The sequence below is a fragment of the Pristiophorus japonicus genome, chromosome 24, assembly GCF_044704955.1.
Source record: "Pristiophorus japonicus isolate sPriJap1 chromosome 24, sPriJap1.hap1, whole genome shotgun sequence".
Classification (NCBI taxonomy): Eukaryota; Metazoa; Chordata; class Chondrichthyes; family Pristiophoridae; genus Pristiophorus; species Pristiophorus japonicus.
This window is the reverse complement of record NC_092000.1, coordinates 31,774,898-31,801,705: the sequence shown is the minus strand read 5'-3', so window position 1 is coordinate 31,801,705 and position 26,808 is coordinate 31,774,898. Positions and strand designations below refer to the sequence as shown.

The window sequence follows — 26,808 nt, the reverse complement described above, 5'->3', positions numbered from 1 at the left end:
TAATCAGGGATGTTGAAGAATTTGAGGGGCACAGATATCTTGTACGTGTACATAGAAACACAGAAATTTACAGCACAGAAGGAGGCCATTCCGGCCCATCGTGTCCGCGCCGGCCGACAAAGAGCCACACAGCCCTCGGTCAGCAGCTCTAAAGGTTACATATAAACCTATAAACAATGACGGAAAGGCAAAGAGCACCCAGCCCAATCTGTCCGCCTCACACAACCACAACACCCCTTATACTGAAAACATCTACACTCCGCCCCATCCGGAGCCATGTGATCTCCTGGGAGAGGCAAAAACCAGATAAAAACCCAGGCCAATTTAGGGAGAAAAAATCTGGGAAAATTCCTCTCCAACCCATCCACGTGATCAAAACTAGTCCAGATCACCCTGGTCGTATTCTATTCCCTGCAGTACTTATCCAGGTGATCAAAACTAGTCCAGATCACCCTGGCCGTATTCTATTCCCTGCAGTACTTACCATTATATCTGCTCTGTCCAAAAAAAGGTCATCCAGTCTAATCCCAATTACCAGCTCTAGGTCTGTAACCCTGCAGGTTACTGCACTTTAAGTGCCCATCCAACCATCTCTTAAAAGTGGTGCGGGTTTCTGCATCCACCACTCTTCCAGGCAGCGAGTTCCAGATCCCCACAACCCTCTGTGTAAATAAGCCCCCCCCTCAAATCCCCTCTAAACCTTCCACCAACCACCTTAAAACTATGCCCCCACGTAATATACCCCTCCACCAATGGAAATAGACCCTTACTATCCACTATGTCCAGGCCCCTTAATGAGGTCTCCTCTCAACCTCCTCTGTTCAATGAGAACAAACCCAGCCTATCCAATCTGTCCTCATAACTAAAATTCTCCATTCCAGGCAGCATCCGAGTAAATCTCCTCTGCATTCTCTCGAGTACAATCACATCCTTCCTATAATACGACGACCAGAACTGTATGCAGTACTCCAGCTGTGGCCTAACCAGACTATTATACAATTTAAGCATAACCTCACTGCTCTTATATTCTGTGCCTCGGCCAATAAAGGCAAGCATTCCATATGCCTTCTAAACCACCTTATCCACCTGGCCTGCTACTTTCAGGGAGCTGTGGACAAGCACTCCAAGGTCCCTTTGTTCATCTACATTATTAAGTGGCCGACCGCTTAATGTGTATACCCTTTCCTTATTAGCCCTCGCACTTCTCTGAATTAAATTCCATACCTGTACGTATTCTAGGCTGGGGTTCACTGAAAGCGAGGTGTTTTGTAAGGTTTAATGCAAAGTTTACTGCAATAATTCCCCCTCCTCCCACCCTCCGAATGTTCAATCAGAGATTCTACCGTCCATTTCTGTCCAACATTCTGCATTTGGGGTTTGCAAACCATTATTTTGCAAAGCAGTTATGATAGTAAAACAAAGCTGTGAAAGTTGGCATTGCTGCAGGCTGTATCTGTGCTTCCTGACCTACGGATACTTCCATTGCAACATGTCAGCATGGTTCATGTTGCAGTGCAAGAACTTGCCTCTGCTTCAATTGTTCCTCTGTGCCCACAAAACACTGTGTCTATAGTTACAGTGCGGCGCTGGTCATGCTGCAGCTCGGTTTCATTGGGTAAAATGTTTTGGCTTGGCAGAGGCACAGTAGTCAGGACAGGGATTTTCACTGTACGTCAATATTTGCTTTTGATGTAATCGGAGATCACCTTTTTGAATGGTGTAGCTATTTCATCCTTTAACCATTAACGTACTAAATCCACCTTTCAAGAATGTGATTTTGTAGCTATTCAAAAACCTGTACAAGTGATCCTGCTAATACTGCCGTGTTACAGTGGGCAGTATTGTGGGCTGCAAATTCAACCTTGGAAAGCAAAATTTATTCCGGGCAAGAATTGTGATCATTGTGTGGCAGCTTTATACAATCACAGAATCAGCGGGGCTCTGCTCCTCTGATATACGGTAACAAAGTATAGGTACGGATACAGGGCGACGGCGAGCGCCAATATAGGGTGACGGTGATACAGGGCGACGGCGATAGAGTGACGGCGATACAGGGTGACGGCGATACAGGGCGACGGCGATACAGGGCGATGCCGATACAGGGCGACGGCGATACAGGGCGACGGCGATACAGGGCGACGGCGATACAGGGCGATACAGAGCGACGGCGATACGGGGCGACGGCGATAACGGCGATACAGAGCGACGGCGATACAGGGCGATGCCGATACAGGGTGACGGCGATACAGGGCGACGGCGATACAGGGCGACGGCGATACGGGGCGACGGCGATACGGGGTGACGGCGATACGGGGCGACGGCGATACGGGGCGACGGCGATACAGGGCGACGGCGATAGATGGTGACTGCGATACAGGGTGACGGCGATACAGGGTGACGGCGATACAGGGCGACGGCAATACAGAGTGACGGCGATACAGGGTGACGGCGATAGAGTGACGGCAATACAGAGTGACGGTGATACAGAGTGACGGTGATACAGGGCGACGGCAATACAGAGTGACGGTGATACAGGGCGACGGCGATAGAGTGACGGCGATACAGAGTGACGGTGATACAGGGTGACGGCGATACAGAGTGACGGCAATACAGAGTGACGGTGATACAGGGTGACGGCGATACAGGGCGACGCAGATACAGGGTGACGGCGATAGAGTGACGGCAATACAGAGTGACGGTGATACAGGGCGACGGCGATACAGGGCGACGCAGATACAGGGCGACGGCAATACAGAGTGATGGCGATACAGGGCGACGCAGATACAGGGTGACGGAGATACAGGGTGATGGCGATACAGGGCGACGCAGATACAGGGTGACGGAGATACAGGGTGACGGCGATACAGGGCGACGCAGATACAGGGCGACGCAGATACAGGGTGACGCAGATACAGGGTGACGGCGATAGAGTGACGGCAATACAGAGTGACGGTGATACAGGGCGACGGCGATAGAGTGACGGCGATACAGGGTGACGGCGATACAGGGCGACGGTGATACAGGGCGACGGCGATACAGGGTGACGGCGATAGAGTGACGGCGATACAGGGTGACGGCGATAGAGTGACGGCAATACAGAGTGACGGTGATACAGGGTGACGGCGATAGAGTGACGGCAATACAGAGTGACGGTGATACAGGGCGACGGCGATAGAGTGACGGCGATACAGGGCGACGCAGATACAGGGCGACGCAGATACAGGGTGACGGCGATAGAGTGACGGCAATACAGAGTGACGGTGATACAGGGCGACGGCGATAGAGTGACGGCGATACAGGGTGACGGCGATACAGGGCGACGGTGATACAGGGCGACGGCGATACAGGGTGACGGCGATAGAGTGACGGCGATAGAGGGTGACGGCGATACAGGGCGACGGTGATACAGGGCGACGGCGATACAGGGTGACGGCGATAGAGTGACGGCGATAGAGGGTGACGGCGATACAGAGTGACGGTGATACAGGGCGACGGCGATACAGGGCGACGGCGATACAGGGTGACGGCGATAGAGTGACTGCGATACAGGGTGACGGCGATACAGGGCGACGGTGATACAGGGTGACGGCGATAGAGTGACTGCGATACAGGGCGACGGTGATACAGGGTGACGGCGATACAGGGCGACGGTGATACAGGGTGACGGCGATACAGGGCGACGGTGATACAGGGTGACGGCGATAGAGTGACTGCGATACAGGGCGACGGTGATACAGGGTGACGGCGATAGAGTGACGGCGATACAGGGTGACGGCGATACAGGGTGACGGCGATACAGGGCGACGGCGATACAGGGCGACGGCGATACAGGGTGACGGCGATACAGGGCGACGGCGATACAGGGTGACGGCGATACAGGGTGACGGAGATACAGGGTGATGGCGATACAGGGCGACGCAGATACAGGGCGACGCAGATACAGGGTGACGGCGATAGAGTGACGGCAATACAGAGTGACGGTGATACAGGGCGACGGCGATAGAGTGACGGCGATACAGGGTGACGGCGATAGAGTGACGGCGATACAGGGTGACGGCGATACAGGGTGACGGCGATAGAGTGACGGCGATACAGGGTGACGGCGATACAGGGTGACGGTGATAGAGTGACGGCGATAGAGTGACGGCGATACAGGGTGACGGCGATACAGGGTGACGGTGATAGAGTGACGGCGATACAGGGCGACGGCGATACAGGGTGACGGCGATACAGGGTGACGGCGATAGAGTGACGGCGATACAGGGTGACGGCGATACAGGGTGACGGCGATAGAGTGACGGCGATACAGGGTGACGGCGATAGAGTGACGGCGATACAGGGCGACGGCGATACAGGGCGACGGCGATACAGGGCGACGGCGATACAGGGCGACGGCGATACAGGGCGACGGAGATACAGGGTGACGGCGATACAGGGCGACGGCGATACAGGGCGACGGCGATACAGGGCGACGGCGATACAGGGCGACGGCGATAGAGTGACGGCGATAGAGTGACGGCGATACAGGGCGACGGCGATACAGGGCGACGGCGATACAGGGCGACGGCGATACAGGGCGACGGCGATACAGGGCGACGGAGATACAGGGCGACGGCGATACAGGGCGACGGCGATACAGGGCGACGGCGATACAGGGTGACGGCGATACAGGGCGACGGCGATACAGGGCGACGGCGATACAGGGCGACGGCGATACAGGGCGACGGCGATACAGGGCGACGGCGATACAGGGCGACGGCGATACAGGGCGACGGCGATACAGGGCGACGGCGATACAGGGTGACGGCGATAGAGTGACGGCGATACAGGGCGACGGCGATACAGGGCGACGGCGATACAGAGCGACGGCGATACAGAGTGACGGTGATACAGGGCGACGGCGATAGAGTGACGGCGATACAGGGTGACGGCGATACAGGGCGACGGCGATACAGGGCGACGGCGATACAGGGTGACGGCGATAGAGTGACGGCGATACAGGGTGACGGCGATACAGGGCGACGGCGATAGAGTGACGGCGATACAGGGCGACGGTGATACAGAGTGACGGAGATACAGGGCGACGGCGATACAGGGCGACGGCGATACAGGGCGACGGCGATACAGGGCGACGGCGATACAGGGCGACGGCGATACAGGGCGACGGCGATACAGGGCGACGGCGATACAGGGTGACGGCGATAGAGTGACGGCGATAGAGTGACGGCGATACAGGGCGACGGCGATACAGGGCGACGGCGATACAGAGTGACGGTGATACAGGGCGACGGTGATACAGGGTGACGGCGATACAGGATGACGGCGATACAGAGTGACGGCGATACAGAGTGACGGTGATACAGGGTGACGGTGATAGAGTGACGGTGATACAGGGCGACGGCGATACAGGGTGACGGTGATACAGGGTGACGGCGATACAGGGCGACGGCGATAGAGTGACGGCGATACAGGGTGACGGCGATACAGGGCGACGGCGATAGAGTGACGGCGATACAGGGTGACGGCGATACAGGGTGACGGCGATAGAGTGACGGCGATACAGGGCGACGGCGATAGAGTGACGGCGATAGAGTGACGGCGATACAGGGCGACGGCGATACAGGGTGACGGTGATAGAGTGACGGCGATACAGGGTGACGGCGATACAGGGTGACGGCGATACAGGGTGACGGTGATAGAGTGACGGCGATACAGGGTGACGGCGATACAGGGTGACGGCGATACAGGGTGACGGTGATAGAGTGACGGCGATACAGGGTGACGGCGATACAGGGTGACGGCGATACAGGGCGACGGCGATAGAGTGACGGCGATACAGGGCGACGGCGATACAGGGTGACGGTGATACAGGGTGACGGCGATACAGGGCGACGGCGATACAGGGTGACGGTGATACAGGGTGACGGTGATAGAGTGACGGTGATAGAGTGACGGCGATACAGGGTGACGGCGATACAGGGTGACGGTGATACGGGGCGACGGCGATACAGGGTGACGGTGATACAGGGCGACGGCGATAGAGTGACGGCGATACAGGGTGACGGCGATACAGGGTGACGGCGATACAGGGCGACGGCGATACAGGGTGACGGCGATACAGGGTGACGGTGATACAGGGTGACGGTGATACAGGGTGACGGTGATACAGGGTGACGGCGATACAGGGTGACGGCGATACAGGGTGACGGCGATACAGGGTGACGGCGATACAGGGTGACGGTGATACAGGGCGACGGCGATACAGGGTGACGGCGATACAGGGTGACGGCGATACAGGGCGACGGCGATACAGGGTGACGGTGATACAGGGCGACGGCGATAGAGTGACGGCGATACAGGGTGACGGCGATACAGGGTGACGGCGATACAGGGCGACGGCGATAGAGTGACGGCGATACAGGGCGACGGTGATAGAGTGACGGCGATACAGAGTGACGGCGATACAGGGTGACGGCGATACAGGGTGACGGTGATACAGGGTGACGGTGATACAGGGCGACGGCGATACAGGGTGACGGCGATAGAGTGACGGCGATAGAGTGACGGCGATACAGGGCGACGGTGATACAGGGTGACGGTGATACAGGGTGACGGTGATACAGGGTGACGGCGATACAGGGCGATGGCGATACAGAGTGACGGCGATACAGGGTGACGGTGATACAGGGTGACGGTGATACAGGGTGACGGTGATACAGGGTGACGGTGATACAGGGTGACGGCGATACAGGGTGACGGCGATACAGAGTGACGGCGATACAGGGTGACGGTGATACAGGGCGACGGCGATACAGGGTGACGGCGATACAGGGCGATGGCGATACAGAGTGACGGCGATACAGAGTGACGGCGATACAGGGTGACGGCGATACAGGGTGACGGCGATACAGGGCGACGGCGATACCGGGTGAGCGCGGATACAGGGCGACGGCGATACAGGGTGACGGTGATACAGAGTGACGGCGATACAGGGCGACGGCGATACAGGGTGACGGTGATACAGGGTGACGGTGATACAGGGTGACGGTGATAGAGTGACGGCGATACAGGGTGACGGCGATACAGAGTGACGGCGATACAGGGTGACGGTGATACAGGGTGACGGTGATAGAGTGACGGTGATACAGGGCGATGGCGATACAGGGTGACGGCGATACAGGGCGACGGTGATACAGGGTGACGGCGATACAGAGTGACGGCGATACAGGGTGACGGCGATACAGGGTGACGGCGATACAGGGTGACGGCGATACAGAGTGACGGCGATACAGGGTGACGGTGATACAGGGCGACGGCGATACAGGGCGACGGCGATACAGGGCGACGGCGATACAGGGTGACGGTGATACAGAGTGACGGCGATACAGGGTGACGGTGATACAGGGTGACGGCGATACAGGGTGACGGTGATACAGGGTGACGGTGATACAGGGTGACGGCGATACAGGGTGACGGTGATACAGGGTGACGGCGATACAGGGTGACGGCGATACAGGGTGACGGCGATACAGGGCGATGGCGATACCGGGTGAGCGCGGATACAGGGCGACGGCGATACAGGGTGACGGTGATACAGAGTGACGGCGATACAGGGTGACGGTGATACAGGGTGACGGCGATACAGGGTGACGGTGATACAGGGTGACGGTGATACAGGGTGACGGTGATACAGGGTGACGGCGATACAGGGCGACGGCGATACAGGGCGACGGCGATACAGGGTGACGGTGATACAGGGTGACGGGGCGATACAGGGTGACGGTGATACAGGGTGACGGCGATACAGGGTGACGGTGATACAGGGTGACGGTGATACAGGGTGACGGCGATACAGGGCGACGGCGATACAGGGCGACGGCGATACAGGGTGACGGTGATACAGGGTGACGGCGATACAGGGCGATGGCGATACCGGGTGAGCGCGGATACAGGGCGACGGCGATACAGGGCGACGGCGATACAGGGCGACGGCGATACAGGGCGACGGCGATACAGGGTGACGGCGATACAGGGTGACGGCGATACAGGGCGACGGTGATACAGGGTGACGGCGATACAGAGTGACGGCGATAGAGTGACGGCGATACAGAGTGACGGCGAGCGCGGATACGGGGTAACTAGTGGGAGTGCTCGGTTTATGAGTGGCTGTACCAGCATTAACAGGATCACTGGTTTGTGTTAATATTACGCTTGCATGATCATTAAGTTATCTTTAAAGTGGAACACTCGTTTTTCATGCTATCTATGGTTTGCCAATTTATGCTTTTTCATGAAAGATAAGTTATTTTTATCCCCAACTGATCTGCAAAACAAACGTCCTTGGGTTATTTTCGAAGCAGTGAGCTACAGGGGAATGGGGGGGAAGGAGCCTTGGTTTGTGAGAAAGGGTTAGCCATATGGCCGGAATGGCCCATGAAATTGGCCAATCCCAGCCCGGCTTCGGTCGACAGAGAGGCGATTGTGTGGGAGTCACTCGGAATTGAAAAGATTCCTGTCCAAATATCTGCTGATGTGTGTCACCAGGTGAGAAATCATGGGTTGCTAGCTGTGCACCCCACCCCCCACAGTCCTGTTCTCCCACTCTCCTCCGCACTCCCCCACCCCTTCCTTTCCCCTTCCCCTCCCCCAACCACTCTGTCCCGTTCTTCCCTCCTCCCCCACTCCGTTCACGCCCTCCCCCACCCCCTCCCACCGGTCCTGTCCGCTCCCTCCCCCCCCCCCCCGTCCCGTTCTTCCCTCCTCCCCCACTCCGTTCACGCCCTCCCCCACCCCCTCCCACCGGTCCTGTCCGCTCCCTCCCCCCCCGTCCCGTCCCGTCCCGTTCTTCCCTCCTCCCCCACTCCGTTCGCGCCCTCCCCTCTCCCCACCGGCCCTGTCCCCTCCCTCCCTCCCCCCCCCCCCCCCCAACCACTCTGTCCCGTTCTTCCCTCCTCCCCCACTCCGTTCGCCCCCTCCCCCACCCCGTTCGCCACCCCCCCACCCCACCAGTCCTGTCCCCTCCCTCTGCCCCCCCCCCCCCGTCCTGGCCCCCTCACTTCCCCCCCCCCCCCGTCCTGTCCCCTCACTCCCCCCCACTCCCACCCATCCTGTCCCCTCTTCCCCTCCCCCACCCCTACCCCGTCTTGTCCCCTCCCCCTCATCCGTCTTGTCCCCGTTCCCTCTTCTCCCCCCCCGCCCCCACTTGTTCTTTTCCCCCTCTCCCCCCAGTTGCCCCCCATCATCCTGGTCCCGTTCAATTCCCCCTGTCCAGTCCCCCATCCCGTGTCTGACTTGTCATTTTCAGATGCGAGTTTGAAGAATTGCCGTTTCCCCCGTTCACCTTTCCATCCCCATCTCTCAGCCAGCCTGACCGGTTTGCCGGTGTATGGTACACGAGTGTCTGTGGGCTGGCCCTGATGCAGACAATCTCTGCACATGACACTAGCTAAACCAGAGAGCCACGAGACAGCTGCTGAATTCAGTCTCATTGGGAAGAAATGATGATTGATTTTTTTTTTTAAGTTCTCCATTTAAAAAAAAAACTATCTTTTAACAGGTGACTGAAGATAGCATTATTATCTGCAGACTGCCTCATCATTCAGATTGCGAAGTTAAAGCATGTTACTCGGTGTTCCCCTTTATTGATGATGTGGAGAGGTTTTGTCATTAACTTCCATTTATTGAACTGAAGCAGATGGAGCCTTAACAGCAACGAACATCCATTCTGTTCTCTTCAAAAAATAGCACACCTGGCTGTTTAATTTCTCCGAAGTTTCTGGGTGATTTTCCAAACTTAATCCTTGGTCATTGTGGAGGATGTGATGCTGCTGACCTCCTTTGTTAAAACTCCTATCTGATTCTGTCACCGATACTAGGCTGAGCTATACTGGGACATTGCTATCCACAACCCCTTGTTCTGCCCCTCAAGAGTGGAGGTTGCTCTGTGGTGTGTAACGCTTGTGTGTGTCCTTTCACCCTCTTTCCCCCACCCCCGCCACCCCCTTCCTCCCAAAGCTTTGGTTTCCTGTCTCATTGTGATGGCATTGCTGCGTAACATTGTCCAATCCCGCACCCAATTCCTAACCGCATTTATTAACATAAAGTTAATCTCAGGGTAACTTTTCACACAACATTGTGTTCTTTTATCCTCCCTCCCCTCTTCCCCATTCCCAAATACTATGTTTAACCTTTCACTTTCCACATTTCCGTGCATTGAATCAAATGTTTAGCTTTACCTGCCACTTACAGGCTCTGTAAAGCTGCAGTGGTGAGTATTAGACAAGAAGAATGAAAATTCACAGTAAGGTTTTAATTTTTTCCTGTTCAAAATCAAATCCCCTCTCCCCCCCCCCCCGCCCCAACCACCAACTGTTTACCCATTTTGAGTTTAACTGTTGTGCGGTGTATTTACGGAGCAGTTATGGGGTGTATTTACGGAGCAGTTATGGGGTGTATTTACAGGGCAGTTATGGGGTGTATTTACGGAGCAGTTATGGGGTGTATATACAGGGCAGTTATCGGGTGTATTTACGGAGCAGTTATGGGGTGTATTTACAGGGCAGTTATGGGGTGTATTTACGGAGCAGTTATGGGGTGTATTTACAGGGCAGTTATGGGGTGTATTTACAGGGCAGTTATGGGGGGTATTTACAGGACAGTTATGGGGGGTATTTACAGAGCAGATATGGGGGGTATTTACAGGGCAGTTATGGGGGGTATTTACAGGGCAGTTATGGGGTGTATTTACGGAGCAGTTATGGGGGGTATTTACAGGGCAGTTATGGGGTGTATTTACGGAGCAGTTATGGGGTGTATATACAGGGCAGTTATGGGATGTATATACAGGGCAGTTATGGGGTGTATTTACGGAGCAGTTATGGGGTGTATTTACAGGGCAGTTATGGGGTGTATTTACGGAGCAGTTATGGGGTGTATTTACAGGGCAGTTATGGGGTGTATTTACAGGGCAGTTATGGGGTGTATTTACGGAGCAGTTATGGGGTGTATATACAGGGCAGTTATGGGGTGTATTTACAGGGCAGTTATGGGGTATATTTACAGGGCAGTTATGGGGTGTATTTACGGAGCAGTTATGGGGTGTATATACAGGGCAGTTATGGGGTGTATTTACGGAGCAGTTATGGGGTGTATATACAGGGCAGTTATGGGGTGTATTTACGGAGCAGTTATGGGGTGTATTTACGGAGCAGTTATGGGGGTGTATTTACACAGCAGTTATGGGCTGTATTTACAGGGCAGTTATGGACTGTATTTACAGGGCAGTTATGGGGTGTATTTACAGGGCAGTTATGGACTGTATTTACAGGGCAGTTATGGGGTGTATTTACAGAGCAGTTATGGGGGGTATTTACGGAGCAGTTATGGGGTGTATATACAGGGCAGTTATGGGGTGTATTTACAGGGCAGTTATGGGGTGTATTTACAGGGCAGTTATGGGGTGTATTTACGGAGCAGTTATGGGGTGTATATACAGGGCAGTTATGGGGTGTATTTACGGAGCAGTTATGGGGTGTATTTACAGGGCAGTTATGGGGTGTATTTACGGAGCAGTTATGGGGTGTATTTACAGGGCAGTTATGGGGGGTATTTACAGGACAGTTATGGGGGGTATTTACAGAGCAGTTATGGGGGGTATTTACAGGGCAGTTATGGGGGGTATTTACAGGACAGTTATGGGGTGTATTTACGGAGCAGTTATGGGGGGTATTTACAGGGCAGTTATGGGGTGTATTTACGGAGCAGTTATGGGGTGTATATACAGGGCAGTTATGGGATGTATATACAGGGCAGTTATGGGGTGTATTTACAGGGCAGTTATGGGGTGTATTTACAGGGCAGTTATGGGGTGTATTTACGGAGCAGTTATGGGGTGTATTTACAGGGCAGTTATGGGGGGTATTTACAGAGCAGTTATGGGGTGTATTTACAGAGCAGTTATGGGGGTATTTACAGGACAGTTATCGGGGGTATTTACAGAGCAGTTATGGGGGTTATTTACAGAGCAGTTATGGGGGGTATTTACAGGACAGTTATCGGGGGTATTTACAGAGCAGTTATGGGGGTTATTTACAGAGCAGTTATGGGGGGTATTTACAGGGCAGTTATGGGGGTTATTTACAGAGCAGTTATGGGGGGTATTTACAGGGCAGTTATGGGGTGTATTTACAGAGGAGTTAATGGTCTCTCACTGGTTGCTGCAGTTTGAGTTCCAGGCAGGCAGAATCGAGTTCCCGCAGCTCGGCTTCGAGCCGTTTCGGAAGGCACACGCGCAGACCTCCCTCCCACTCGATGCCAGTGTTCCCAGTCTCGCAGCATTCTATGTCAGGACTGTAGGTTTAACGAGTGAGCTGGGGGCCCAACTGAGCACTTTATGTGCCAGCACTTTCCCACTGCCTGCAGTGCCAAACCAACACAGGGTGAGTCTCTCCTTTCCGGGGAACCTCCTGCCCTGACTCCAAATCTACAGTCAAGTTTAGCTTCCGTGTGAAGTGGACATTGGCTTGCACTGATAAACCTGCACCATGATTGCCCCTTACTGTTCCATTGGTTTGAATGCCAAGCATTGAATACTCCAATGCAGCCTTCCACAGGGGCTGAATGAATTCACGTATAATCCATCCAGTGCACCTTGCATTTATTTCACAAACCTGAAGAAGCAATGGCTGGGCTTAAGCTCCTCGATCCCCTGCTTCTCCAGACTGCTTGTATGTACACACACAACCCTCGCCTCGTGACTTCACACTGAGCTGTAGCTAGAGTTACAACAAGTTTCAGATACAGCCAGTAAAACAGATCAGATTCTGCTAATTGCACGGTTTATTTAGTAACCTTACTGCTCAATGTTAAAATCAATTTATCAAAGCGTTCAAATCGACATATAGCATCGGTAATTTAATGTTGCTAAAATTCAGATATGCTCCAAAGCATTGAGATTCCGAGGCCAAGTGTCAGTCGCCCCTTTACGTTGTGTTTAACATCGCCCAGTAGAACAGTGTGTACTCCAGCAGTTTTAGTCACTTCAACTATTAATCAGTTTTGGATGATGAAAAAAATGATGTAACTGCACCAATGCTCCTGAATGCATCTTAAACTCTGACGCTGTGCTGGAGTGCTTGAGATCCAGGATCCAGATCCACGGCAACACAGCTGCCACGCTGCCATGCAAAGGCAAGAGTCTGTAGATGGAGAGCCCATAGCACTGGGGCAGGCTGTGTGACATCGACCCACTCTGATTGATTGTACAATTGGGGAGTGTGCAAGTCCAGAGTTGAATCGATGGCTGTGGAGGAGAGTCTGGGAGGCTGGCTCCAGAACTGCTGTGGCGGGGAATCGCACGGACTTGTTCTACAGAGCTTGGGCAGAGTACGCAGGCACGATGCTATGGACCCAGAGTGCAGATACACTCTCTCTCAAGATGCTGCATCATTTGGGTACCAGTGGAGACCACCAGCTGGTAGCTGTGGCTGAAAACACTGGCAACGTTGCAGATTGGACTGTGGACTTCCTGTTCTTGGAGACTTCTTGTAAAGACTGGAGATCGCAAGTATCTGAAGTGCAAGAAACTCGCCATTTCCAAATTATTTCCAGCTCTGGCAGCCATAACACTTCTCATGAGTGCTACGCAGCACCTTTATTTCTGGTGGAAGAGATGGCTTCACATATTTCCAATTTGAGCTTGTTCTGCACTGCGGGAGCGCTGCACTGTCGGAAGTACTAGCTTTCCGATCAGATATTCAATCAAGATCCCGTCCGCCTGTTCTGGTAGCTGTAAAATACCCCAAGGGCACTTTTACAAAGTTCTCACCATGTCCTGGGTACGTTCATCCCTCCACCAACACTACCAGAAACGGATTAACTAGTCATTCATCTCAGTATTGTTTGTGGGAGCGTACAGTTTGCACTTTAGCTATTGTGTGTACGTACAGAAACATATCAACAGTGATTCATTGGCTGTGAGGCGCTTTGGGGTCTCTGGGGGACATGTTCTAAATCCATGCCAATCGTCTGGCTCCCAGCCCATAGTACCTTGCTGGCCATCCGTTTGAGACCAATTTCACTATCAATGTCTGTCACGTCCTAGAAACATGCAACAGCAGAGAGGGAAGGAGCCTGCCCCTTGTCCTGATGTAACGGAACGCCGTGACCAATGTTCACTTTCATTTCGCACATTGCAACAGTGACTACACTCCAAAAGTACTTCATTTGCTATAAAGCACTTTGCGACGTCCGGTGGCTGTGAAAGCACTATATCAATGCAAGTCTTTTTGGGGCTGCATATGGGACTTCAGAGCGCTGCGTGGCTGCCCAGCTTAAAGGGGACATTAACCATGACCCCCCCCCTTGTTTTTTGTTTCCTCCCCCGGCCCCCCCACCCCCCTCCCTCTCCACCAGGCACACAACCTCCCACGAAAGGCAGAATCCCAGTGAAAAGATCTCTTTGGGGTCAAAAATCTGGGTTATTCCTCTCTGAAGGCGATCAAAGAGGTTCCAGGAGACGCATCGCCCGAAAGCTTTAGTGGACGATGGCCACAGGGATTGTCCAGCTCCCCTTTGAACACGCAGCAAATCCACTCACCACACCAGTTTGCAACTTCTTCCAAAGGTCAAAATAAAACCACTCTTTAACTCAAACAGCTCATCCACGTGGACTGAATCTCAATTTGCATTGTTTTAAATGCTCCTCAAATCTCAAAGTCATGATTTTCTAGAGTAAAAATGCTCCAGCACTCGAAGCCTATTATAAATGAGAGCGTTTAAATTAGGTAGCAGTTTGGTGACCCTCCTCCAAACCTTTTCCTGCACCTCTGTATCATCCTCCATGTGACGGGACCGAAACTGGACACTTGTAGACCAGGCCTAACCAAGGCATGTTACAGGGACAGTGCAGTGTTTTCTGTTTTGTATTTGATCAGTACATCCGAACACACTGCTCGCTATTGCTATAACCTCACTGTTTATGAACACCAAGTCATTCTTGCTCTCAGTAGTCTTGTCCACAGCCCTACACGATAGATGCACACTTGCCTTAAGTCCTACCCACTGCGTATTGCTACATTAAATTACATAGAAACATAGAAAATAGGTGCAGGAGCAGGCCATTCAGCCCTTCTAGCCTGCACCGCCATTTAATGAGTTCATGGCTGAACATGAAACTTCAGTACCCACTTCCTGCTTTCTCGCCATAACCCTTGATCCCCCGAGTAGTAAGGACTTCATCTAACTCCCTTTTGAATATATTTAGTGAATTGGCCTCAACTACTTTCTGTGGTAGAGAATTCCACAGGTTCACCACTCTCTGGGTGAAGAAGTTTCTCCTCATCTCGGTCCTAAATGGCTTACCCCTTATCCTCAGACTGTGACCCCTGGTTCTGGACTTCCCCAACATTGGGAACATTCTTCCTGCATCTAACCTGTCTAAACCCGTCAGAATTTTAAACGTTTCCATGAGGTCCCCTCTCATTCTTCTGAACTCCAGTGAATACAAGCCCAGTTGATCCAGTCTTTCTTGATAGGTCAGTCCCGCCATCCCGGGAATCAGTCTGGTGAATCTTCGCTGCACTCCCTCAATAGCAAGAATGTCCTTCCTCAAGTTAGGAGACCAAAACTGTACACAATACTCCAGGTGTGGCCTCACCAAGGCCCTGTACAACTGTAGCAACACCTCCCTGCCCCTGTATTCAAATCCCCTCGCTATGAAGGCCAACGTGCCATTTGCTTTCTTAACCGCCTGCTGTACCTGCATGCTAACCTTCAATGACTGATGTCCCATGACACCCAGGTCTCGTTGCACCTTCCCTTTTCCTAATCTGTCACCATTCAGATAATAGTCTGTCTCTCTGTTTTTACCACCAAAGTGGATAACCCCTCCATCACGGCTGTGCCTGCTTGTAATCTCTCTTCTCATGTAAAGTCCCAACACCACACAGATCTTTGTATCGTCTGCGCACTGTGGATGGATTTCCCCAACACCGTGATCAGACCATTAATAATGAAGATGAAGACCAACAACCCTCACACTTATCCCTGCGGGACGCCACGTAACCATCTCCATGCAGAACCACTGCTATTAATTGCATTCTGCCTTCAAGAATGCAACCAATTTCTTATCCACCCCTATAACTGCCCGCCATCCCTGAGGACTCAATACAATAAAGTCCTGTAGCATTGGCAGGCAGGTTATGGGTTAGTTAAATTCTCGTAGGCAGAAGATCATCATAGACAGTCCCTCGAAATGAGAATGACTTGCTTCCACGCCAAAAAAAGGATGAGTTCACAGGTGTTTCGAATGAAGAACCCAAACGACATCCTGAAGGGTGGAAGATGCCTGTGCATTGATTTTTTTAACGTGTGGTGGCCGTTGCACATCAGCCACCACACGGGCTTGACAGAGCTAGGTCTTGGTCCAGTGGCAAGGAATACCCAAGACGACTGGAGACCAGCTCTGCTGCACGGACCTAGTGCGCGCACATATCGCAGTGTGGGCTGGCCCGTGCTGCCCCTGTGCTCCTGGCCCCGAAGTCACGCCTCCCCTGGACCCCGATCAAGTCCCTCCACAATCTCGCGCCGCTCCTTCACCCCGACCTCGTCGCTCCTGCTGTATCTGCCCATGCTCCAATCACCGACCTGGACCTTGATGACGTCACCCTTCACTGCCGTCGCCCTCCTGCACTAGCTCGCGCTGTACCTTGCAGTGGTACGCCACCACGCTGTCCAGGGGCCACCGCTCATCGCTCCTTTTATGGCCCCGGCCTGCCGCTGATGGTCTCTCGCAGGTCGGGGCTGCCACGCTGTCCAGGGTATATGATGTCAACCCACTACCTACATCCACCAACCCAGTAACTTCCTCAAAGAATAGTTCGAAAGGCGTGGGAGTCCAATCGGAGAACACAACTGATCTTTCAGAAGCCTCGGCACCAATCTCTTTGACCTTCTGCCCTAACTCCCTCACCACGCGTGGCTGTCCGCTTTCATCTGTGTGCAAGGCCTTGGGTCGTTCAAGGCGCTATCTCAATGCACTATTAGCAATGTCACAAGTCGTGACACAATGACGTAACTGAATATCAAATATTAAAAGTCAAGACAGTAGATCTATAGTTTCTCTGCCCAGAGAATGCAGACTTGCAGTTGCATTGCCACAATCGGTGTGTAAGCAGCAAGCGGGCTCTGTTTAAATTGGAGGGCCTGGCAACTCCAGCCCACACCTGGTCTGCTGCAAGAAGTTTAGTATAGAACTGAAATCCAGGAGTTTTGGAGTTGGAGGTTTTTTTTTTACTCATTCATGGGATGTGGGTGTCACAGGCAAGGCCGGCATTTATTGCCCATCCCTAATTGCCCTCGAGAAGGTGATGATTGGCCGCCACCTTGAACCGCTGCAGTCCTTGTGGTGAAGGTGCTCCCACAGCGATGTTAGGGAGGGAGTTTCAAGAAATTAACTCAGTGACAATGAAGGAACAGTGATAATTCTAAGTCAGGATGGTGTGTGACTTCGAGGAGAACTTGGAGGTGGTGGGGTTCCCATGCACCTGCTGCCCTTGTCCTTCTAGGTGGTAGAGGTCGTGGGTTTGGAAGCTGCTGCTCTGAAGTCTTGGCGAGTTGCTGCAGTGCATCTTGTAGATGGTGCACATTGCAGCCACGGTGCGCCGGTGGTGGAGGGAGTGAATGTTGAAAGTGGTGGATCACGTGGGCTGCTTTGTCCTGGATGGTGTCGAGCTTCTTGAGTGTTGTTGGAGCTGCACTCATCCAGGCAAGTGGAGAGTATTCCATCACACTCCTGACTTGTGCCATGTAGATGGTAGAAAGGAGGTGAGACACTCGCCGCAGAATACCCAGCCTCTGACCTGCTCTTGTTGCCACAGTGTTTATGTGGTTGGTCCAGTTAAGTTTCTGGTCAATGGTGACCCCCCCAGGATGTTGATGGTGGGGGATTCGGCGATGGTAATGCCGTTGAATGTCATGGGGAGGTGGTTAGACTCTCGCTTGTTGGAGATAGTCATTGCCTGGCACTTATGTGTTGTGAATGTTACTTGCCACTTATCAGCCCAAGTCTGAATGTTGTCCAAATCTTGCTGGATGTGGATATGGACTGCTCCATTATCTGAGGAATTGTGAATGGAACTGAATGTCCTGGTGCTCCTGCCTGTTGCCCCGACCCTGCCATGACCTCGGCCCATTCTCCTGGGTGGAGGTCTTCAGATATTCGTGGTGGAGTCGCTGCCAGTGGTCACGGCAACATCAAGGCGGAGCTGCAGGACCCCAAGAGGCCACAGGGCCCCGGAAACTTTAGCAGCTCGTTGATTGAAGGCCTCAGCCAAGACCAAGGGTTTCAGGCAAGAGATCGCAGCAAGAGAAGAGCTCTATTTCTCTGTCAATGTACTGTGTTTGGAGCCACTCAACTGACCTGGGCCTCCAGACATGATTCAATTGGCCTTCCCAGGCAGTGGCAGGAGGGAGCGAGCAGGAGACAATTCCAGTCCGCCCACCCCTAAACTAGCATTTCATGCTGCAGGCATTGAAGGAGTGGCCAGGAGAGGGGGGAGGGGTATTCAGGTTGAGGGTGGTGAGAAAGCGGCAGACCTCGCAGCCCAATTTCTCCCTAGTTTCCACTGCTATCCTGCAAGGGAAATATAATCTGGCAATCTTTGGAAAGCCTGTCTGGAGACGGTGTGAGTTCAGCGGAGTTTGGACTGAATTGGGATCCAGGATACTCAGCCACTGCATTCTGAAAGGGTCTGCTCCAGATATTCTTTAATGCAGAATCATGTGATGTCTTCCAGTACACGCCCACCAAGTTAAGAAGCAGAGAGATTCCACTTGAATTTGCTGCTGTTCCATCTAACATCTGCCATTGAATGTTACCTACCCAGCTGTGAAAAACCAGAGCAGTGAATCCCATTCTGGTTTGCCAGTGTCTTCAGTTCCTCATAATCTGCCACGGGGAATTGCAAGGAAATGTTGGGCTGCCGTTGGATTACTCCATACCCTGCTCTTCCTAATAAGTGCTCACGATCATCAGAGCAATGACCAAGCATCTTTGGAGACTTCCGCATCTGTTCAAACAAACCAGCCGGCAGTTCCTATATCTGGAGGGACTCCCTGTTTCAACATCATCCTGTCAATAGTACACACTTCCCTTTTAACTCTGCACATCTTGGTGAAAAGGCTAACTAAAAGTCCTGAAGTAGGAGGAGCTATTTAAAAAATAAATGAATGCAGAAGTGCAGGTGTTAATTCAGAAACGATGTGTGTTGAAGGCTTGAATCTTCCTAAACTCAGAGTGAACAGGTTAGACAAGAGGTAACCAGATATAAACCAGACTAAAGGCAGCATGACACAAAAGAACATAAGGAATAGGAGCAGGAGTAGGCCATACGGCCCCTCGAGCCTGCTCCACCATTTAATATGATCATTGCTGATCCGATCATGGACTCAGGTCCACTTCCTTGCCCGCTCCTCTTATTCCCTTATCGGTTAAGAAACTGTCTATCCCGGTCTTAAATTTATTCAATGACCCAGCTTCCACAGATCTCTGAGGTAGCAAATTCCACAGATTTACAACCCTCTGAGAGAAGAAATTCCTCCTCATCTCAGTTTTAAATGGGCAGCCCCTTATTCTAAGATTATGCCCTCTAGTGTCACTGTGAACTCTAATATCACTGTGAAGATCCAAGTTTACTACGTAGAATGCAGCAGTACATCTCATCTTGTCACATGGTTTAGAATAGATAAAATATTGGAAATAGCATCAGTAAATTCCCACCTAGTTCACCCTGCCATTTCGGTCCAGTAACTGCACAGGTGAGTTTGTCTGGGAAAGACTGGCACCTCCTTTATTTTGAGATCAGTTTACATATTTACTGGAGCACATTAATTTCGAACTGAAAGATAACCACGCCCATCTTTGTACATGACAGGTGAAAACTAACCAAAGTTCACAGGCTGCATTGTACCCATGTAACCCCAGAGGTTATGCAGATGTAACTTCTGATGAAAGTGGTTTGATTTTAATCCATGTACCTTGCTTTAAAACTTGATCTTGAGTTGGGTTTGTGGAGATTTGGTCCAATGATTGGTTTTCTAATATTGAGTCAATTGGCCAACAAAAAACCTAAACTACATGACTGTGTTGGGTTTCGAAAGGCTCGCTCTCTCTCTCTCTCTCTCTGCCACCAGTTCAGCTATTACAGGACAGGAGAGGTCTGTGCCTCAAAGCCAAATCATTTTTCTTTCAAAAAGAAGAATCCTTGCAGTGAATTGCTGTGGCTAAGCAGTGTTGGTGCAAAAAAGTTCCCTCTGAAAATTAACTTACAAGGGTATTCTGATATACTATTGCAGCAATGCGTCTTCAGCTTTCTGCATCCTCTTTGCCTTTTTGTGTGTATATGTATGAAATGATCATTATATATCTGACATTTAATGGATGTGTCTGCTTCTGATAACTGATACTTTCTGAATCCTAATGTGAATCGCTTTTGGATATTTATCCAGTCTTGTGTGCACCATCTCTCACTTTACCACAGCCACGCTGCCCTTTAGCCAGTCTTGTGGACTTCACCAACAACAGTCAGTCTTGCATTTGCTGCTTAATGCCCGTTCCTCCCGGGAGACTGTACCACCAACCCCCGCCCCACAATTGGAGCACTGAGGGGTCGAGGGGAGGAGTGCAGGCAGTGAGGGGTCGAGGGGAGGAGTGAGGGGTCGAGGGGAGGAGTGAGGGGTCGAGGGGAGAGAGTACGGGCAGTGAGGGGTCGGGGGGGAGAGAGTGCGGGCAGAGGGGGGTCGGGGGGAGAGAGTGCGGGCAGAGGGGGGTCGGGGGGAGAGAGTGAGGGGTCGGGGGGAGAGAGTGCGGGCAGTGAGGGGTCGGGGGGAAGAGAGTGCGGGCAGTGAGGGGTCGGGGGGAGAGAGTGCGGGCAGTGAGGGGTCGGGGGAAGAGAGTGCGGGCAGTGAGGGGTCGGGGAGTGCGGGCAGTGAGGAGTCGGGGAGGAGTGCGGGCAGTGAGGGGTCGGGGGAGGAGTGCAGGCAGTGAGGGGTCAGGGGGAGGAGTGCGGGCAGTGAGGGGTCGGGGGGAGGAGTGCGGGCAGTGAGGGGGCGGGGAGTGGGGGGTTGGGAGCAGTGAGGGGTCGGGGGGAGAGAGTGCGGGCAGTGAGGGGTCGGGGTGAAGAGAGTGCGGGCAGTGAGGGGTCGGGGGGAGAGAGTGCGGGCAGTGAGGGGTCGGGGGAAGAGAGTGAGGGGTCGGGGGAAGAGAGTGCGGGCAGTGAGGGGTCGGGGGAAGAGAGTGCGGGCAGTGAGGGGTCGGGGAGTGCGGGCAGTGAGGAGTCGGGGAGGAGTGCGGGCAGTGAGGGGTCGGGGGAGGAGTGCAGGCAGTGAGGGGTCAGGGGGAGGAGTGCGGGCAGTGAGGGGTCGGGGGGAGGAGTGTGGGCAGTGAGGGGGCGGGGAGTGGGGGGTTGGGAGCAGTGAGGGGTCGGGGGGAGAGAGTGCGGGCAGTGAGGGGTCGGGGTGAAGAGAGTGCGGGCAGTGAGGGGTCGGGGTGAAGAGAGTGCGGGCAGTGAGGGGTCGGGGGGAGAGAGTGCGGGCAGTGAGGGGTCGGGGGAAGAGAGTGCGGGCAGTGAGGGATCGGGGAGTGCGGGCAGTGAGGAGTCAGGGGAGGAGTGCGGGCAGTGAGGGGTCGGGGGAGGAGTGCAGGCAGTGAGGGGTCAGGGGGAGGAGTGCGGGCAGTGAGGGGTCGGGGGGAGGAGTGAGGGGGCGGGGAGTGGGGGGTTGGGAGCAGTGAGGGGTCGGGGGGGCGGGGAGTGGGGGGTTGGGAGCAGTGAGGGGTCGGGGGGGGGCGGGGAGTGAGTGTACAGGGGGAGTGCGGTCAGGGAGGGTGGGCAGTGAGGAGTCAGGGGAGGAGTGCGGGCAGTGAGGGGTCGGGGGAGGAGTGCAGGCAGTGAGGGGTCAGGGGGAGGAGTACGGGCAGTGAGGGGTCGGGGGGAGGAGTGAGGGGGCGGGGAGTGGGGGGTTGGGAGCAGTGAGGGGTCGGGGGGGGGCGGGGAGTGGGGGGTTGGGAGCAGTGAGGGGTCGGGGGGAGGAGTGCGGGCAGTGAGGGGGCGGGGAGTGGGGGGTTGGGAGCAGTGAGGGGTCGGGGGGGCGGGGAGTGAGGAGTCAGGGGAGGAGTGCGGGCAGTGAGGGGTCGGGGGAGGAGTGCAGGCAGTGAGGGGTCAGGGGGAGGAGTGCGGGCAGTGAGGGGTCGGGGGGAGGAGTGAGGGGGCGGGGAGTGAGGAGTCAGGGGGAGGAGTGCGGGCAGTGAGGGGTCGGGGGGAGGAGTGCGGGCAGTGAGGGGTCAGGGGGAGGAGTGCGGGCAGTGAGGGGTCGGGGGGAGGAGTGCGGGCAGTGAGGGGGCGGGGAGTGGGGGGTTGGGAGCAGTGAGGGGTCGGGGGGGGGCGGGGAGTGGGGGGTTGGGAGCAGTGAGGGGTCGGGGGGAGGAGTGCGGGCAGTGAGGGGGCGGGGAGTGGGGGGTTGGGAGCAGTGAGGGGTCGGGGGGGCGGGGAGTGGGGGGTTGGGAGCAGTGAGGGGTCGGGGGGGGGCGGGGAGTGAGTGTACAGGGGGAGTGCGGTCAGGGAGGGTGGGCAGTGAGGGGTCCCAGAGGATGCAGGTAGTGAGGGGGGGGCGGCTGCGGCAGGGATGGTGGTCCTGGGGGATGCAGGCAGGGAAGAGGTGGGGGTCCCAGGGAATGTGGCCAAGGAGAACTCACGGAGTGAGATGGTTACACATGGATTTTGTTTTTCAGAGACATTTATTTAACGTTTTACATCTTCCAAAACTGTTCCATTAAATCAGTTGCACATCCTTCAAATAACTCTTAAAGAGAAGCAAAATAAGCTTTCCCTCTAAGCCTGCGGAACAGCTGGACTCTGTCCAAGCACTGAAATGGAAGGCATTTGTTGAATCTGAGTCAGGAATGACCGAGTGCCCAATCCTTGCAATGTATTTAGTAGCAAGGAGCCACAGCAGCCCCTGTAAACCACTGAATGGGGAGATCTAGAGCCAGCAATGGCCAGTTTGAATCTTGCTCATGACCCTGGTCAGGAATTGAGCTGTCCTTCACATGTGCCTCATTGACCCATCGCTGCTGAGCCCAAAATCATTCTCCATAATTACTGAAGTCTTAAAAAAAATCAATTAATATTGGAAATGTAACTTGGTATGCTGCTCATATAGAGAGATGTTTTTATCTAGAAAGAACGAACTTGCTTTAATATAGCGTCTTTCATGACCTCAGGATGTCCCCAAGGGTTTTACACTTCAATCACTGTTGTAATGTGGGGGAAAGCTATGGTTTCAATGAAAGCACCAGAGTAAAAATTGAGGCTTTGTGCTGGTTTTATTAGATTGATTTGCTATCAATAGTGTATATTAGCTAACACAGTACTGATACTGAGCAGCAAGGGCCTCTTGCATTTTAACAGGCCAACAGAATGTGGAGTTTACAGAAAGTAAATGAATAGTTGAACAAGATGTACAGCCAATGAGAGAGAAAACTACAATCTCATGGAGGATAAGGGTGATAGTAAAGGAGGACATTTTTATAGTTTTCACTGAAGAGTGTAGTCAGTGGGCTTAAAGGGGCACAAGAGAAGGCGACAGCGCAGTCCGATGGGGCATAAATCAGGAAGTGGTACTCAGAAAAGCAGATGAACTCGATTGCATCCTGGAATACCGAGGGAAGTCAGAGAGGAACGAGCAGAGGCTCTGACCACAATCTTTCAAACATCCTTGGAAATGGAAATTGTGCCAATATAACACCGCTGGTCAGCGGGGGAGAAAGGGATAAAGCAGATAAATAAAGACCAGTCAGCCTAACATCAGTAATGAGTAAGATTGTCGCGATCATAATATGCAATAAAATGAATACTTGCCTAGAAAGACAACAAACACGCATTTTGTAAAAGATAAGTCATGTGCCTACTAACTGTAATAGTAAAAGGTGGAAAAAGCCAAATGTATTAATTATTGCTGTGCAATGTTGTGTACATGGCATTGCAATGAGTGTTGATAAAGGGCTGTACAGGAGTCCTGTTGATGAAGCGAGCAGTATCACAGCAAGTTAACTGAAGGACAGAAAACAGTGGTTAATGCATGTTCCCATCGGGGGGATGTAAACAGGGTTAGGTGTTGGCACCATGGCTCTTCTCAATGTAAATAAATGATCTGGACTTGGTATAGGGGGCACAATAACATTTATAGATGACACAAAAATAGGGAACATGCGTTACTGATGAGGGACTGCAAGAGACCTCCGGAGGATACAATAGGTTGGGAGGGAGGCTACATATCAGGTGAAATTTAATGTGGAGTGATACATTGTGGGAGGAGGAATGAGAGGAAATGGGCATTAAATGATACCGCTGTACAAGGAGGAGAGGAACAGAGATTTAAGGCTTGAAATACACATCTAAAAAAATAGGAAGACAAGTAGATGAAGGTGCAAATGGAATCCCGGGTGTGATAAATGTGGGCACAGAGTACAAGAATGAAGAGTTGATGCTAAACTTACATGTGTGAAGTTAGATTATTGTGCATCGTTCTAGGCAGTCCCTTTAGGAAGGATGTCAAAACCGTGGGGAGGGAACAGAGAGATTTAAGAACCATATAACCACAGAAGTTTATAGTACAGAATGAGGCCATTTGACCCATCTTTATTAAGTTGATACTATGGGTGAGGGGCTTCAGTTATGGGAATGGAGTTGAGAAACGGGTGGTCTTTTCACTGGAACAGAGCGCTAAGCGATCTGATAAAGGTGCTTGCTCAGAATTCGGAGGGGTTTTAAATGAGGTGAGTCAGTCACTACTGGCCATAAATCTGAGATCGCCAGCAAAAGAATGGAGGGAGAGATCAGGAGAAATGCTTTTGCATACAAACTGAAATTGCCCTCCCAGAAACAAAGCTGGAAGAAGAATCCTTAATAGCTATTAAACAGGAAATGGTTAATATTTGCAAAGGATATGGGAAAGGGAAAGGGATTAGCTGGATGTACTGTAAAGTTCTGTGAATTTATTCCTCCGTCCCCACACATACTTGTTCGCCATCTCATGATATTTTGCGGTAAGATTTAAAGGCTGTAATCGAGAACAGTCATCTACATAACCACTGGGAGAGCCAGGGGAACAGGATCTCTCTTCATTTCGCCCTTGTCGTCTCTTGGCATGTGCTGTGTGCCCTTCTTCCTGGAATTCTGCCCCCCTTGTCCCCCTCGTCCCCCTCCCACAACTCGTCGTACTTGGCGGTGTGTCTCCGCCATGAAACCCCACGATAACACTGCAGGCTGCTCAGTTACTGTCTAAATAATATTGATCCAAAATGCAAACCAATGGGTCACCCTCCATTTAAAGACATTTCAGTGAATCTCTAAATCCTCTCTCAGGATGACAGACATGTTTAGCAGGCTTACAGGAAACTTTCTATGACACTGTTGCTGTCCTGACTCTTCAGAGAGCTGTCCCACTTGTTCCTGATGCTGCGATCATGCTTCTCCTCTCTGCCACTGTGTTCCTTGTACCTCCTCTTCCCTCCCATGCTATTCAGCCCTCGCTGTTCGTATTCTTACTCTTCATCTTCATCCAGCAGGCAGCATCTGGCGTTACGTCAGAGCGAGTGCATCTTACGTCCCTTATTTGCCTCCTCTCTGTGACCCCAAGGACGGGCATTTGCTTGTGGATGGCTGCTATGTAAACAATGTCCCAGGTCAGCACTACAATCACTTCCTATCTACACTGGCCAGGTGGGGACATTGGAAACTTGGGGCTCGGAAGGAAACTGAGCGTTTGCGTGTTTGAAACCTCTTGTGACGCCATTGATACTAACCAATCGGTTATATTACAGTTCCTGAAAGTTGTGGGGGGGGGAGGGGAGAAAAAGATTCAATATTGGGAACGAACAGTGGTAAATGTTCAATTCAGATATGCTGGACTGCTGGAAATGTATTCCATGGTAAGCACTTGAATGGACTCGCACTGCCTTGTTTCCTTCTGAACCAAGTCTTTTTATGAAGGTTTATTGTCCTTCAGCCCAGGAATGGGTAGGAGGTGGATAAGTCTTGTGTGAGGAACCACTTTGCTCACTGGCAGCAGTGCTGTCAAACTCCAAATCTGCACAGCATCGAGGGGACGCACAGGCTATCAAATGGGTTCACTGGCCCGGGACGCATTACCCTGCACACTGTCTGCCCACTCTCCAGGTAGCACTTTAATTTTTCCTCATTTCGATTCATGCGGACAGCATAATATTGTGACCACTAAAAAATTCACTTTTTGCACTACTCCATTGGCATTTAACAACACCCTGTCCGACTTCACGCAGCTTTGAAAATGATGCTTTATAACCTAAATACAGTGACCAATGAACCGAATTCAAGATTACTAGTGTTTTACAATGGAATCCTATCCCATGCCATCAGCACCAGAATGGACGATTATATTGATCATCTCGCCCTCGGAATCCCTCATAAAAATAAAATGGCAAGAAAGGATTATGATGAGTGATTCTCATCTTTGGTGGGGGAGGGTTTTTTTTTAAATAAATGGTGAGTGGTGATGACCTCATGGGAGAAATAATCTTTAGTCTGGTGATTTGAGTTGAATCAATTTATACAGACACTAGGAGAAGCTCGAAGTAGCAAGTTGCATTTATATAGGGCCTTCGACACGGTAAATATCCCAGGGCCCGCGGAGGGTATAGGCACAGAGCAGGCGGAGGGGAATTGGGAGGTCCAAGAGTTCACACTTGAATCGACGGTGCCACTTTTGAGCTGTTGT

General features: G+C 52.5%; 1 protein-coding gene across 1 annotated transcript in view; it reads left to right on the top strand.

Annotated features, from left to right (window-relative positions):
* pnpla6 (patatin-like phospholipase domain containing 6) overlaps positions 1 to 26,808 on the top strand; it is a 259,651-nt gene that overhangs the window by 190,321 nt on the left and 42,522 nt on the right. The window contains exon 29 of the mRNA XM_070867081.1: positions 25,622 to 25,738. Coding sequence (XP_070723182.1) covers positions 25,622 to 25,738 — 117 coding nt within the window. The remainder of the gene's footprint in view (positions 1 to 25,621; positions 25,739 to 26,808) is intronic.